The sequence below is a fragment of the Pectinophora gossypiella genome, chromosome 24 (assembly GCF_024362695.1).
Source record: "Pectinophora gossypiella chromosome 24, ilPecGoss1.1, whole genome shotgun sequence".
Lineage (NCBI taxonomy): Eukaryota > Metazoa > Arthropoda > Insecta > Lepidoptera > Gelechiidae > Pectinophora > Pectinophora gossypiella.
In genome coordinates, this window is record NC_065427.1 from 3,405,998 (window position 1) to 3,420,770 (window position 14,773).

General features: G+C 38.4%; 2 protein-coding genes across 3 annotated transcripts in view; one reads left to right on the forward strand and one right to left on the reverse strand.

The window, feature by feature from the left end:
• LOC126377855 (uncharacterized) overlaps positions 1-14,773 on the reverse strand; it is an 87,150-nt gene that overhangs the window by 30,052 nt on the left and 42,325 nt on the right. The gene's annotated exons all lie outside the window — the stretch shown is intronic.
• Positions 1,689-4,920, forward strand: LOC126377906 (uncharacterized). Its single transcript, XM_050025961.1, has 2 exons — positions 1,689-1,995; positions 4,112-4,920. Exons 1-2 carry the CDS (start codon positions 1,848-1,850, stop codon positions 4,624-4,626), a joined length of 663 nt encoding a protein of 220 aa, XP_049881918.1. The 5' UTR covers positions 1,689-1,847; the 3' UTR covers positions 4,627-4,920.

The window sequence follows — 14,773 nt, forward strand, 5'->3', positions numbered from 1 at the left end:
TTGAACTGTACGTCTCACTAAATGTCAAATATGTTAGTGCGACAGAGTCCTCAAGTGGGTACATTATATTGCTCATGACTGTACGTTTAATACCTAGGCACTGCGGTAATAACCGTTACCATTAGCATTAACTGGTATTTTCTGGATTATAATATACATATAAGTCGGTAATCCAGAAAATACGTTTGGTTGCGAGAGAACGACCGTCGTGGTTCAGTGATTGAGCGTTGAGCTCACGATCCGGGTCCTGGGTTCGATTCCCGGTGGGGACATATCACAACAATAACTTTGTGGTCCCTAGTTTGGTTAGGACATTACAGGCTGATCACCTGATTCTCCGAAATTAAGGTGATCCGTGCTTCGGAAGGCACGTTAAGCCGTTGGTCCCGATTACTACTTACTGATGTAAGTAAGTAGGCGTTACACGAGCCATGTCAGGGGCCTTTGGCGGCTCAATAGTAACCCTGACACCAGGGTCGATGAGGTTGGTACTCCACCTCACAACGCACACGATAGAAGAAGGTTGCGAGTGATGGTTTTGGATCATTATAGTTTTCAACGTTAGCCGGTGTCTTCAGCACTTGATGGAAGGGTCCAAGACACATAGCCTGCACCTATTAACTCAATTTTGTAGTTCTTGTGGAATGGATCGTTTCTGCAGAACTAGGTCCATAATAGCATTATCTAGGAGCGTCACCACTAAGACTGGGTGCAAATTGCTCCCAGTCCTTCCAGTAGGAATCACAATCGTGATTTTTCACTTGTGTTCTACGCAGTCATGCACGAAAGTGAATCATAAAAGCAACGACGCGACGCGTGATTAGGGTTTGGGGTTAAAGATAAATTATAAAATGCTTCTACTTATCGTGTGGGTTGTGAGGTGGAATATCAGCCTCACCAACCCTGGTGTCAGGGTTATGATTGAGCCGCCAAAGGCCCCTGATAATACTCATGTAACGATTACTCACTTACTTCAGTAAATAGTAACCGGGACCAACGGCTTAACGTGCCTTCCGAAGCCGCGGATCATTTTACTTACGGACAATCAGGTGATCAGCCTGTAATGTCCCAACTAAATCGAGGTCCAACGCTTAACCACTGGACCACAGAGGCCGTTATAAATTTATTTATTTATTTAGATATCCAACAGCATTAACAATAGTCGTTTACTTATATAATACATGTACAAAATTTCTTCGCCAATAACAGGATATGATTACATGCAAATTTAAATGAACCGTGTTAGCGTGTGTTTGTGTATGTGTGTAGTGTGATGTGTGTGATAATTACTTACGAGTATAAATGCTATCTAGAAGTAGAATCAATCTCATTTTAATTTTCGACTTATTTTTTTTGTTATTTTATCTATGAATTAAGTAACAATGAGTACGTACGACGTTTAACCCGCTTTTACTGATGGCGTCTCAGGACAGTATTTATTTCCATACAAACTACAAAGAATACTTTCATTTTGACGTTTCGTAAAAGTATCTCTTTTGACTAGGTTCTCAAGTAGCCTATTATGTTAAAATATTGCGCAACATCTAAACAACATAATAAAACGTCACTACAAAATACGCGCCGTGAAACAGTCAACAACTTAACACGACGAGCAACGCCATCTGTGATCACGCAACGAAACTGTTGCGCAACAGAGTATACATTTTACCCAGTTGCGCAAAGCGGGCCGTAGCGACTGCCCGTACGGCATTCATAGGAACAATTTTGACAGATTGTTTGTCACTTTTACATCATTTAACCAGTAACAGCTTGTACAATTATTAAATTAGTTTTTTAATAGCGTATACTTATGTTACAATTCGATAGAGGAGATAATCGTAGGTAAAATGAGCGACAGACACGATTCCATTGTGACGTTCGTGAAGGAAGTGGAGAAACATCCGTGCATATACAATCAAACATTGCCTGAGTACTCGAACCGAACAGAAACAAAACGCGCTTGGGAAGAGATAGCGAAAAATTTGCAATGTAAAGGTAAGTTTTGTACCTTCAATAACTAAATTCGACGTTCTATATGTTGCATATGACAATCAAGTAAGTAAATTAGTGGAGGTCCGTAGTGCTCTATGGTTTTAAGTTGTGATCTTCAAATGACAAGCAATATTTTCTTCCATCAACTTTGGTAAGGCAAGCCGTAAATATTTTTTGCGGCAACATAAAAAATAGGCGCTAAGGTTCTTATTAAACTGTGAACTTACTTCGCTTTTTCTGGAGCTTATTTGGAAAATATGTTCTTTGAGTTTTAATAATATTAGATTTCATGTGCCGTATGGTGATCTATTAATAATAAACGATTGTTTTGTAACAAATTAATAAAATAAAATAAGTAGGTAAAAACACATACTTAGGTATCTACATTTATCGAAGTTTCCGTTACATTGTAGCGTTTACTAGAGGATTTGGTAGTTTCATGAAAACACTGTAATTGGGTGACTTGATCGACTATTTATTAATTTCCATCGTAATTATTTCCACAACCAACGTCTCCTAGAAAAATCGGGGAACCAATCCAACCCCGTTCTTCATTTGTTTCGTTCGCCGCGTAATTCTCACTTCCGTTCCCGCTTTTTCTGTTTACTTACTTTTTAATTTAATTAATTAGTTGTAAAACATTTTCAATTATAAATAATTTATATTAATTCTATTTAATAATATTTTAAATCAATTTATCTTAATAATAGTAATTAAATACATTAGTCAGTACATTACATTTTAAATCATTAAAATAAGTACTTTTAAATTATAGTCCCATTTTCTTGGACGATAAAAGTGCAGGTAAATTCCATCGTTTCGCAACTTTTAATTTTAACCTAGTTAATATTAATGTTGGATATTGAGATATCTACGTTTGTAGATAATGAAACTTATTTAAAAATATACGTGATCTTAGACTAGTGGAATCGTAATGGCGATTTTGCATGCCAATTTTCACGTGTGTTTAACAGTAGATGAATTGTGAACGTGGTGTGCCGTTGTCAGGAGTGTTCCTAAAATGGGAATGTTGCTTTTGTAATAACTCTTTAATAGTAAGGACACAACAGCCTCCGGGTTCGATTCCCGATGGGGACATGGTCGAAATCACTTTGTGAGACTGTCCTTTGTTTGGTAAGGACTTTTCAGGCTTGAATCACCTGATTGTCCGAAAAAGTAAGATGATTCCGTGCTTCGGAGGGCACGTTAGGCCGTTGGTCCCGGCTATTAGCCGTAAAAACACCTCCACCAACCCGCAGTGGAGCAGCGTGGTGGAGTATGCTCCATACCCCCTCCGGTTGATTGAGGGGAGGCCTGTGCCCAGCAGTGGGACGTATATAGGCACTTTATGTAGTAAGGACACTGGTTGTTTTTAAAACAGGAACTTTAACACTTTGAGAACATTCATGAGAACGGTAGGTACATCACCGCGCAGTGGTGTTTTATTGTATTCCATCAAACAACTAACTACCACGCACACACACTGGTCAGTCGCCTTTATAGAATTACGTTAACATGATAGACATCTGTCTGATAGATGACGCGTTACCTAATGTAATTTAGAGAAAATAATGGTGGCAATCCCTGTAGACACCATGTAATTTTATTTTAAGTTATATCTGTCATTTTCTTATCCGCCGAAAAGGAAAGGAACGGGTAATCGACAACACGTCAATTTTAAGCACAAATCTAAAACAACCCTATAAAAATTTACATTGGCTAATAACCCGACAGAATTATGTCGACAGCACACGTCAAACGGTTTGCATACCAGCGAGGTACCTTTTTGATTCGCCCGGGTTATTCATTCATTTATTCATTCTTCCTAAAATTAAGAGCTGTCTATCATCCGCCCCTTTCCTTTTCGGTGGATAAGAAAATGACAGGTATAACTTAAAGTAAAATTAGGAAGTGTCTGCAGAAATCGGGGCCATTATCTACTTTTATTTAAGAAGGTTATTGACATCATTGAAAATTTCAACACTAATTCAATATATAAAAAAATAACGTAACTGCAGCTCTGTGTCATTGCTCGCGGCGCTATCGACGAGAAAAATCAACCTTATCACGTTTCCTGAAGACCGCTTTATTTATCAATATAATATTTCTATCTTTCCAGAAAGCGACTGCAGAGAAAAATGGCGGAAGATCCGGATTGCGTTCACGAGGTCTCTAAAACAGATGAAATCCGGGGCTACTGGGATAAGACCGTACTATCTATACGACCATCTCACCTTCATCCTGCCTTTTTGCAAAACCATCGACGAACAGATCACCCAACCCGTTTCTCCGGAAGAGTCCGAAGAAGAACACGAAGATGTCATATATCTAAAGACAGACTTAGAGGATTATTCAGATAATTTACACAATTCTGAAACTAGCGATACGCCAATGAAGACAGTGAGACGCCACGAGAAATACATCTGCGAGGATGACCATAAGGGGATACTAAAAAGAAGAAGAACAGAACATTTAGAAGATAATCCGAGGAAAATGTTTCTGTTAAGCATCTTGCCTGATATAGAAGCGTTTACAGACGAAGAAATGAGGGTCTTCAGAAGGAAGATTGTGACCTGTATCGATACTATTATGGAAGACCGTGTCAAGCAGGAGTGTCCGCCGTATCCGTTTTAAGAAAATGATGGGAAAATAGATCTCACAGATAGACAGACTTTTAAGGAAACAATTCACCGAATTGCCAAGGCCACGTTGCCAGTGTTGAGTAAATGTTTTCCTCTAGTTATTAAATAACTGATAATGTATACCCTCATTGATTTAAAAGATGTGTAGCTGTTTTAGTTTCTTGTCATTTCTTCTCAACCATAACATCTTGTGAAATGACGTAAATTCAAAAATATTTCGTTGACATTCAACAAGTTTATCCATGATTACGTTGAATAAATGATTCTGATTTGTGATGGGCACCAAGCCAATTTATTTAAGTTACAATCATCATCATCATCAGCCCATTAACGTCCCCACTGCTGGGGCACGGGCCTTCCCTACGGATGGATAGGGAGATCGGGCCATAAACCATCACGCGGGCCCAGTGCGGATTGATGGTTATTAACGACTGCTGCTAAAGGAGTATATACTTCAATAAGTATTCGACGTATACCTTATATCACTTTCTGATTAAGTGTAAATAAATATACATATTTTTGTAATAATAAATCTACTTAAATAAAATATGTTCTTACCATTTTCATTCAATCTACACTCATTACACAAACAATACACGTATTATAGTCTCATTTTGGTGCTAATTTTAGTACACTCCATCTAATTTTAAGTTATACATATTAAAAAGAAGGCAAGATGCTTAATGCTTAACAGAAACATTTTCTCGGATTATCTTTTCAATGTTCCGTTCTTCATACATGTTTCATTCTTATCCGCTGAAAAAGTAAGAGACAGGTAATCGACAGGCATAAAATTTATGGAACACGCTTCAATTTTAGGCAGAAATCTAAAACAACCCTCTAAAAATTTTACATCGGCAATAACCCGACAGAATAAGTTGACAGCACACGTCAAACGGGTTGCATACCAGCGACATATTGACTTGATTCAACCGGGTTATTCAGTAATTCACTCATTAATTTTAAAATTAACAGCCGTCAAGCATTCGTTCCTTTCTTTTCTTCGGATAAGAAAATGACAGGACTTATAGGTATTTGATGATGTCTACAGGAATTAGCACCATTTCTTACCTGTAGATATGCCATACCTATATACAGGCTGTTAGTAACATCGTAACTAAAACTTTGACGGATGATTCAGACCATGATTCCGAATTGATATCAAGCGGAATTTTCCGTCGCAAAAGTATTGAACAATAAATGTACTTATAAAAAAAGTATTCTCCATAACAGAGCGAATCAGGTTATAAAAATAATGTAGGTATTGAAATGCATATTGCAACACCACATAATGTAAAAAAAAATGTCTTTAATATTAGTTCGCAGTACAATAATCCCTTAATGCAATTAGGGATGGCGAGGGTGACAACACATCTTAGAATTATTAGACTCAGTTTATTATAAGTAACCACCACCTATCACAAACCGGTTCAAACTCCGGTACCGGACTTGCATCAATCAGTTATTAATTTATCTTACGTACAATTTTCACTAACACAGTTGGCTCGACCATTACAGATGGCGACACAGGTTACTACCTGCCACGTTGGTCTAACAGAGAGCTCGACGAGTCGTAGGTATTTATTTATTCATCTTGCGATGGATGTACCTCTGACTACCCCATTGGGATATAGTCGTGAGTTCTGAGCATCTGAGTGAGGTCACACAGACAGATTCTTTACAAATTAGAAGACGTAGTCCCATTTTAAAAGCAGATGTTCGAAAGCTTACGGCTAGGCTCATCATCACCAGCCCATTAACGTCCCCACTGCTGGGGCACGGGCCTTCCCTATGGATGGATAGGGAGATCGGGCCTTAAACCACCACGCGGGCCCATTGCGGATTGCTGGTTATTAACGACTGCTAATGCAGCCGGGACCAACGGCTTAACGTGCCTTCCAGGCACGAGGTGTCAAGCAGTAGTGCTCAGGGAAACAAAGGGTTCTTGCACACGCAGGAAATACAAAATTACAAAACAAAAGAGAAACAGAAGAGTACAAAAGGCGTCCTTATTGTTAAATAGCAATCTCTTCTGGGTACTCAATTTTAAGCGAATAAGTTATCTTTTATCTTTAGATTTCACTCTTAAACGTTTACTTTAGTAATTGGTAATCAGTTTATCACATACTTTATTATCAAGCATAAACCTGAAACATTATAAATTTTTAGGACTCCTTTCAACCGAAATCTTTGAAATCTTTTTCCGTGCTTCGGAAGGCATGTCAAGCCGTTGGTCCCGGTTACTACTTACTGATGTAAGTATGTAGTCGTTACATGAGTCATGTCAGGGCCTTGGCGGCTCAATAATAACCCTGACATCGGGTTGTTGAGGCTGGTAATCTACCTTTCAACCCACACGATAAAAAGACCGAAATCTTTCAAAAGCATAGTCATCCTAGAAGCGTCAGCATTTCTATGTCAACATGCAAGGTGGCACCTCTAGGACATTCCTCTATCCAGTAATTGGTTCAGTGGTGCCACTATTGTGGACTTGAACGGTTCTAGTGTTCATTCTGTTTGTTTGGACTTTGAAGTGATTTGGGTACTAGGACAAAAATTATACCTAATTCAATTTAATAACAGTTTTTATTTACTGAAGAAAATTGATTAAATTAACAGTTACTGATATATTTGTAGACCGTTAGGATCTTAGGGCAGGTTCTCTAGTGATTGTCAATTCTGACCCAGAGCAGTAAATAAGTGTTTTTTTAAAGTAAGTAGGTACTTCGTTAAGAAAAGCTTAGGTCCATATACTTACTTACCGAGACGTCTCGCTAAACAATTAATATTGTCCGCTTGGTGCTGATTCCAGAACACACCATCTATGTTAATTTAAAGTTACCTATAGATATCTGTCATTTTTTTATTCGCGAAAAGGAAAGAGACGGGTAATCGACAAGCATAAAATTTATGGAACACACGTCAATTTTAAGCAGACTTTAAAAAATCCTCCCAAAAGTTTATATTGGCCAATAACCCGAGAGAATTAAGTTGACAGCACATGTGAAACGGGTTGCATATCAGTGAGATGCCTATTTTACTCGCCCGGATTATTCATTCATTCATTTTAATATTAGCAGTTGTCAATCATCCGTCCCTTTCCTATTCGGCGCGTAAGAAAATGTCTACCTATAACTTAAAAAAAATAGGAGGTGTCGTCGGCAGGAATCGAGGTCAAAACGTCGACATCTTTCCAAAGCGTTAGGTAGAAGCATCCCCAAGTGAGTATCTACATGAGATTCACTTCAATGTTCATTGTTCAGCGATGTGGGAATGGCGTCTCGATCAGTTAAGTTAGATGGCTTTTATGTATAACTATAGCCAACACTTACAATAAACACGAAAATGAGCCACAGAAACGGTTTAAAAAGTCACACAATTAGTACTTTCGTGAATAACCTCTAACTACTTTTGGGAGTGACTCTAAAATTAAATAGGTTAGGTTGTTAAATTGATCCAAAATAGTGAAACGATTTAAGTACATCCAACAAGAGTTCGTATACTTACTATAAATCGATCGTAAAGTAAGTGTTTACATCCGAATTGCCTATAACATTTACACTTGCAGTTACGATTTGGGTAGATAAATAAATTCGCTTTTAACAAGATAAATAGTTGAAATTCATTGTTGTGTTGTGTCACAACGAGGCCGCGTTGAATCCTGATACCAGACTTGCACAAATGAGTTATTAATTTATCTTAAGTACAGGATTTACTAAGGGTAACAAATAAGGAAGTGCTAGTAAGAGTAAGGGAAAAAAATACTGAGAATTATTGAGGACAGAAGGCAAGATGATTGGACACCTAATAAGACACGATGAATTTATTAAAAACATCATAGAAGGAAAGCTAGAAGGAAAGAGAGGAAGGGGAAGACCAAGAAGAGCTTACATGGAACAGATTAAAGAAAAGGTTAACGTCGTGTCTTATAGGGAAGTCAAGGAATTGGCCTTTGATAGACTGGAATGGAAAATGCTACACCGACAAGAGCGTGGCTCTTAAATTGATGATGATGACAGGATTCACTAACACAGTTAGACGTATAGACGGCGGTACGGCTCACCAACTATCATGTTGGTGAAGCGTTTCACCCTCAGGCCTGTTGTCTTAAACGCTGTACTGGGTGAGAGCCTTCAGTGCTCTCCATTTGTCCGGCCAAGTAGTTAATGCCATCTGCGGCAAATTTACAATAAGTCACGTCAGAAAAAAAAATCGGTGATGCGTGAGTTACCTATTTTATCTTCGAAGGGTGTACGTCTGTTCAGCCCGTTTGGGAATCAAGCGTAGCTTATGTTATCGAGGGTTGAAAGCCAAATGGGTTTAAGCGACATTTTGGGCGAAATTGACTTATATATATATTCGGAATCAGCGATTTTTTCCGCGTCGACTGATCTTGGTTTCAGATCAATCGAAGCTACTTTTTGGCGCTTCAACCAATTAGCACTTTGGGTACATTTTTAAAAACCCGTGTTTCAACCGACAAAAAAATGCACAAAATTCTGGGCGGGTGGCAAATCAGTCGTATTCCGGGATATGAGTCGGTCACATAAGCTGTTATGTCTTTTCATTTTCATGATTTGAAGTCTGTTAAAGCGTTTTCCCTGACAGTGTTTTGTTATAGATAAGTCGGTTAAATCATTTGTCCTTAGACGAAACGAAAATAGATTTGGCGCTTAAATCTTTTTGCTTTAATCCAGATTTTATAAATATTGTCGCTTCAACCGTTTTGCCTTCGACAGTTTAAAAGTAAAATTGGCACTTGAACTGTTTTGCCTTTACCGAAAATATTCATAGAATTTGACTTCAGCTATTTATGCTACATTTTTTTAAATTTTTTGTCGTATAAAACAACTATCATTTTCTTTTGAAAGGACTTAAAACGTTTTTCCAAAACAAAAAAGAAATAATGTTAACATTTCAGTCATCGCAATTTTGTATGAAACCTTGTGCCCGCATCACTTCAACATATCAAAATAAGTATGGGCAGGCCCTGGTTGGGCGGTTCACACAGCTAAAAATTACGATTGGGAAGACCGGGAGTGTGCGTGTCATCATGTCACCCAAGCCGTATTCGTTGATGGTGACTTATATTTGTGTCTATCCCAAGTCGGTGTTGAACCGAACTTCGAATTGAAGATCTGGTAACATGGCATACAATCAAGCTGGCCAGCCGAGTTTACCGTGTCATTGTAGGAAGGTTTCCGTTGAGTTTTCCGTATTTGGCGTCTTGGACTAAGATTTTCGAGGACTATATCACGCGCTATTCCAGGTTCAGACACACTCATCCCAACTATCAGTTGGCATGTTGAAAGCCACATGTTTGCGCTTGAGTACGTCTTTGTACCGCAGGTATTGTCCACCTTGTTTACAGTTCCTTCTAGACACCTCGAAATAGAAAACCTTTCTGTCATCCATTCGCATGACGTGACCGCACCATCGTAGGTGATGTTTTATGATGAGAGCTTCTATTCCGAATATGCCAGAACGACGTAATACTTCTGTTATTGGAAAACCATCTTGCCGCTTTATGCGAAGGATGGACCTTAGACATTTAAAGTGTTACGTATCAAGTACGCCGCTGAGACTTTGTACACTAATATTTTAAGTTTTCCAAAGGCTGCAACCGCACCTGTTATCCGGGCTGGCAACTTCGATGACTTTGGAGTCATTTCATATTTGAGAACCCAAATATTTTAATTTTGAAACTTCCTCCAGCTCAGCGCCATTTAAAGCAACATTGGAAGAAGCTACATCCCCGAAGCATCCTCTGGATGGTTATTTTAAAAGGGTTTTGCACAAAACTATAAATATTCTGGTGTATGACTTAATTGAATCGGCCATTCCTCGGCCAGTTTGGTTAACTGACGCATAGATGTGAGACGTGAGAGATCAAAAATGATCTTATTCATTTTAGCCTTAATTTCAATTAAGCTATAAATAACAATTCCACAGACTATCCCACTTATGCGTGATACAGAAGCGATATATAAAGAAAATAGACTAGGAACCATGGCTCCATGTGTTATGACATAGCCTTGTTTCGCGCCGTAGGTAACGACGAATAGCTCTGAAAAGTTCTGTTCTGAAATCAAACTGTCGTCATCATGTCGTCATGATATTGTCGTATCAGGATAAGTCATAACTTTTCAGGACAATCTGTTTTCTTTAGAGCAATCCACAAGCCGCGTGAAGCCTCACGCAGCACATAACAAAGGCCGATGTTGTTCAAGCCTTTTGGCCTGAATTTGTTTAATAACAAAACCGTACCCCCATATCTCTGTCCGGACAAAATCATCATTGGGTTTCCGGAAGTACCATTTCTGCATCACGGGATAGAATAACGTTAAGGCTAAAATTTAATATCGATCGCCATCGACTCGCAAAGAGGAAGAAGGCTAAAATCATTCCAGCAGCTGACTCCCATATCTTCAGGATGAGTTGGTATAACCAGTTATTAATGTGTAGGCATATTATACAGTTCAGATGGTATTTTTGATGTGTTGGTATTCGTCATCCTTCTTAGCGCGGTAAGAAGTTCTTCAAAGGTCGGGGGTGCCGCTAGATCTTAAGCGAAACCCCCGACCTTGTTGTAACAAACTCGACCGATATGTTGTAACAAACAAGTCACTATTGGGATTACTATTGGGATTTAAGACATCGTTAAAATGTGTCCAAAGCGCTGCTAATAAGTCTTTCTGATCAGTGAGGCGTTGGGTCTTTTCCTTGTTGTAGATTGAAACTCTCTTCAAAGTTTGTGGCCGAAAACAGTCTTGAAGCTGTCGAAAATCTACCGGAACTGGATTGATAGGAATCAGCATAGAGCTGAATTTCACAAGCTTATTCCACCTGGCATTTGTTTTTGAGACATATGGTGACAGAAAAGCCCGCCTGTAGTTCCCCACGAGCTGATTTTCACGTTAGAACCATCGCACCAATCTTAGTTTTGCGGTCTGGTTTACCAACCAATAACTTCGGTAGAGCAGAGCACAGCTATAAAAATGCTCGGCAAAGGAACACCATCTATTTATTATTATTATCATCTATATTATCTCATCGACAGATGTGTCTGCTGCGATGTCCGACGTATCTCGGCTTTAAAAGCATGATCGAGTTCTGTTATTGTTTGTCAACTTCGACGGTATCTTATGGCCAGCTCGAAGTGGAGGTTTTAGGCGCAAATGTAACAGAAATTTTGATCAAACAAGTCGCTGATCTACCCACCCCTGGCCGCCTCTTAATATGAGAGCAATCAGTACTTCACTGCAGTCTGTCCTAGTACCGCGTACCATCTAGTAGGAGCCAGTGCTTGGAACTTGCATCCAGCCACGTGGTCTTAAATTTTTCAGTAAATCGGAAACAGGTTGTGATAGTGAGATTAAACTCAGCACAGAGTATAAGCATATTAAGACTTTTTCAAAGCTTTTGTTTCTTTTATTGCCCGCATTCAGTTGGTGACAGTCATCTGTCATCCGCCAACATACGCGGTTTACCATATACTTAAAAAGTCGAATTAAGCATGTGTAACAATCTTTATGGTTATATTCTAGATCCTGTTTCTTAATGAAATCGATTTACTCATTATATCCGCCGTGATTTTTCCTAATATTGTAAGGTACAAATATCTGTAAATGCCTTGCCCGACTAAAATCTCTCCCAGGAAAAACGGCTTAAGGACCGACTTTATTTCCGATCTTACTAATATTTGGATTTCATACAATTGAAATTAGTAGCGGATGGTCACTTAAGATATTTTCCTTCCCTGTCATATAACCTTTTATGGAGGTGAAGCTGATTTGCCTCTAGTCTTCTTTTTTTAAGAAGCCGTTTAACTCATTTAGCTTTAGTCAAACTAATAAGTGAGAGGTCTCTTAAAGCATTTTGCTTTTAGCCAATATTTGGCTCTAGTGGATATCAACCGTTTTTCCTTCAACTGTAATTTAGTTCAATTGAGGCATTTTGTATTAAGCGACTTCTAAAATCTATAACTGATGTGTTTTTCGAACCAAATAAATACAGAATTGTGCAACGTTTAATTTAAAATAATTCTTAGCATTTTGAACACTTTTGATTCAGTAGTTTTTTTTATATGATTTTTTTTCGAAAAAATAAAACTTTAAATGGCTCTCCTGTAAAGTTCACAAAATGTCGCTTAAACCCATTTGCCTTTCAACCCTCGTTATGTTAAATAGTAATAAAACCAGAAAGTTCAATGTACAATGCACACGAGGTAAATGTACACAAGAAGTCACGTCAAAAATGCCGTACAGTTTCCATGTTAAGCGCGTTGGTGTCTTTTATAACGCGAGCTTATAAATATAACAATTATTGGCCCCGAATCCTGCAAACACCTAATTTTACTTTAAGTTATACCTGTCATTTTCTTATCCACCGAAAAGGAAAGGGACGGATGATTGACAGCTCTTAATTTTAGGAAGAATGAGTAAATGAATGGATAATCCGAATCAAAAAGTATCTCGCTGGTATGCAAACCGTTTGACGTGTGCTGTCAACATAATTCTGTCGGGTTATTGGCCAGTGTAAAATTTTTAGACGGTTGTTTTAGATTTGTGCTTAAAATTGACGTGTGATCCATAAATTTTATGCTTGTCGATTACCTTTCCTTTTCGGCGGATAAGAAAATGACACATATAACTTAAAATAAAATTAGATGGTCGAGCCAACTATTTTAGTGAAAATTGCACATAAGCACACCCTGGACACTTCATACAAAACACCTCGTTTTACACAGACACCACACATTGACGTTATCGTACACGCGCATCTGTAGGTATGTATGTGACATTTGACGCCATACGATTGAAGACTATATAGTAAGACCGAGGGGAGGTGAGGTAAACCTAGCTCAGCCGCTGATGGGGAGCGGAGAATTGCCGTTCTGTGGTATTATTCCTTATTCTATGACGTATTAATAACTTATTGATGGAAGTCCGGTACCAGAGATTGAACTGGCGCTCCAGGTTTGTGAAGTAAACCTTTGACACAGAGGACCACAGTGACTATTTTGATCTCAAGTTTTAGGTTAATCGTTTTCTCAGATGAAATAAGTATCTGTGAAAGTAAAGACATTTCATTAGTTTGTGGTGAAAAAGCGCAATATGTTCATCACGTCGGGACTTTTAGTGAATGGGTGCAATGGCTTCAAACTGGACAAGGTAAGTACTTCTATTATCATAATTAAAACACATAACACCGGGTTCTTACAGCGTTATTATCATATGAGACTCTCGATATTTCAACACTGTTGCAAGTGCCATGATCACGGGACGACTGATAACTTAAAACAGTGTTGAAATATCGGGAGTCTTATATCCCTGATAATAACGCGGTAAGAATCCGGTATTATGTGTTTTATGTGTGTATTTGTATGTACTATGTATGAGTGTTGTGTTGTGTGTATGTGTATGTGTTTATAGTGTGTATTATTATAATATCCTCCTACTATTAAGTAGTCCTACTGTTACTATTTGTTCTGGTTCTACTATTATTTGTTATGTACTATTATTAGTCTCTTTTATAACTATTTTCTTTTATGTTATTGCAATAAAGTAATGTTTGGGCTGGTTTTCCCTTCACGGGTTGGAAGGTCAGACAGGCAGTCGCATCTGTAAAAAACCGGACTTGTCAAATCTTCAGGTTAGGTAAACGGACCCTGTGAAAAACGGGATAAGGCTAGGGAGATGATTATGTTGGTGCAATAAACTATATTTGTTTGAGTAAAGTAAAAAAGTAAATCACTTTATGAGACTGTCCTTTGTTTGGTAAAGACATTGCAGGCTTGAATCGCCTGATTGTCCGAAAAAGTAAGATGATTCCGTGCTTCGGAGGGCACGTTAAGCCGTTGGTCCCGGCAATTAGCCGTAAAAACACCTCCACCAAACCGGAGTGGAGCAGCGTGGTAGAGTAGGTATGCTCCATAACCCCTCCGGTTCATTGAAGGGAGGCCTGTGCCCAGCAGTGGGGCTATGTTTATGTTTATTGCGAGCTTTAGTTTACAAAAATCATATCTGAATATTATTTTACGTGGTTTTGACTAGGCGACGATATGTATTTTTTTAACCACTACAAAATTTACAGATTAGACAGGCTAGTTATTTTGGTATCCTAAATTTTGATAGGTT

Coding starts and splice junctions, on each gene's coding strand:
- LOC126377906 (XM_050025961.1), top strand. CDS start 1,848: ATGAGCGACAGACACGATTCCATTGTGACGTTCGTGAAGGAAGTGGAG. Junction 1,996..4,111: donor GAAAAATTTGCAATGTAAAG/GTAAGTTTTGTA, acceptor CTATCTTTCCAG/AAAGCGACTGCAGAGAAAAA.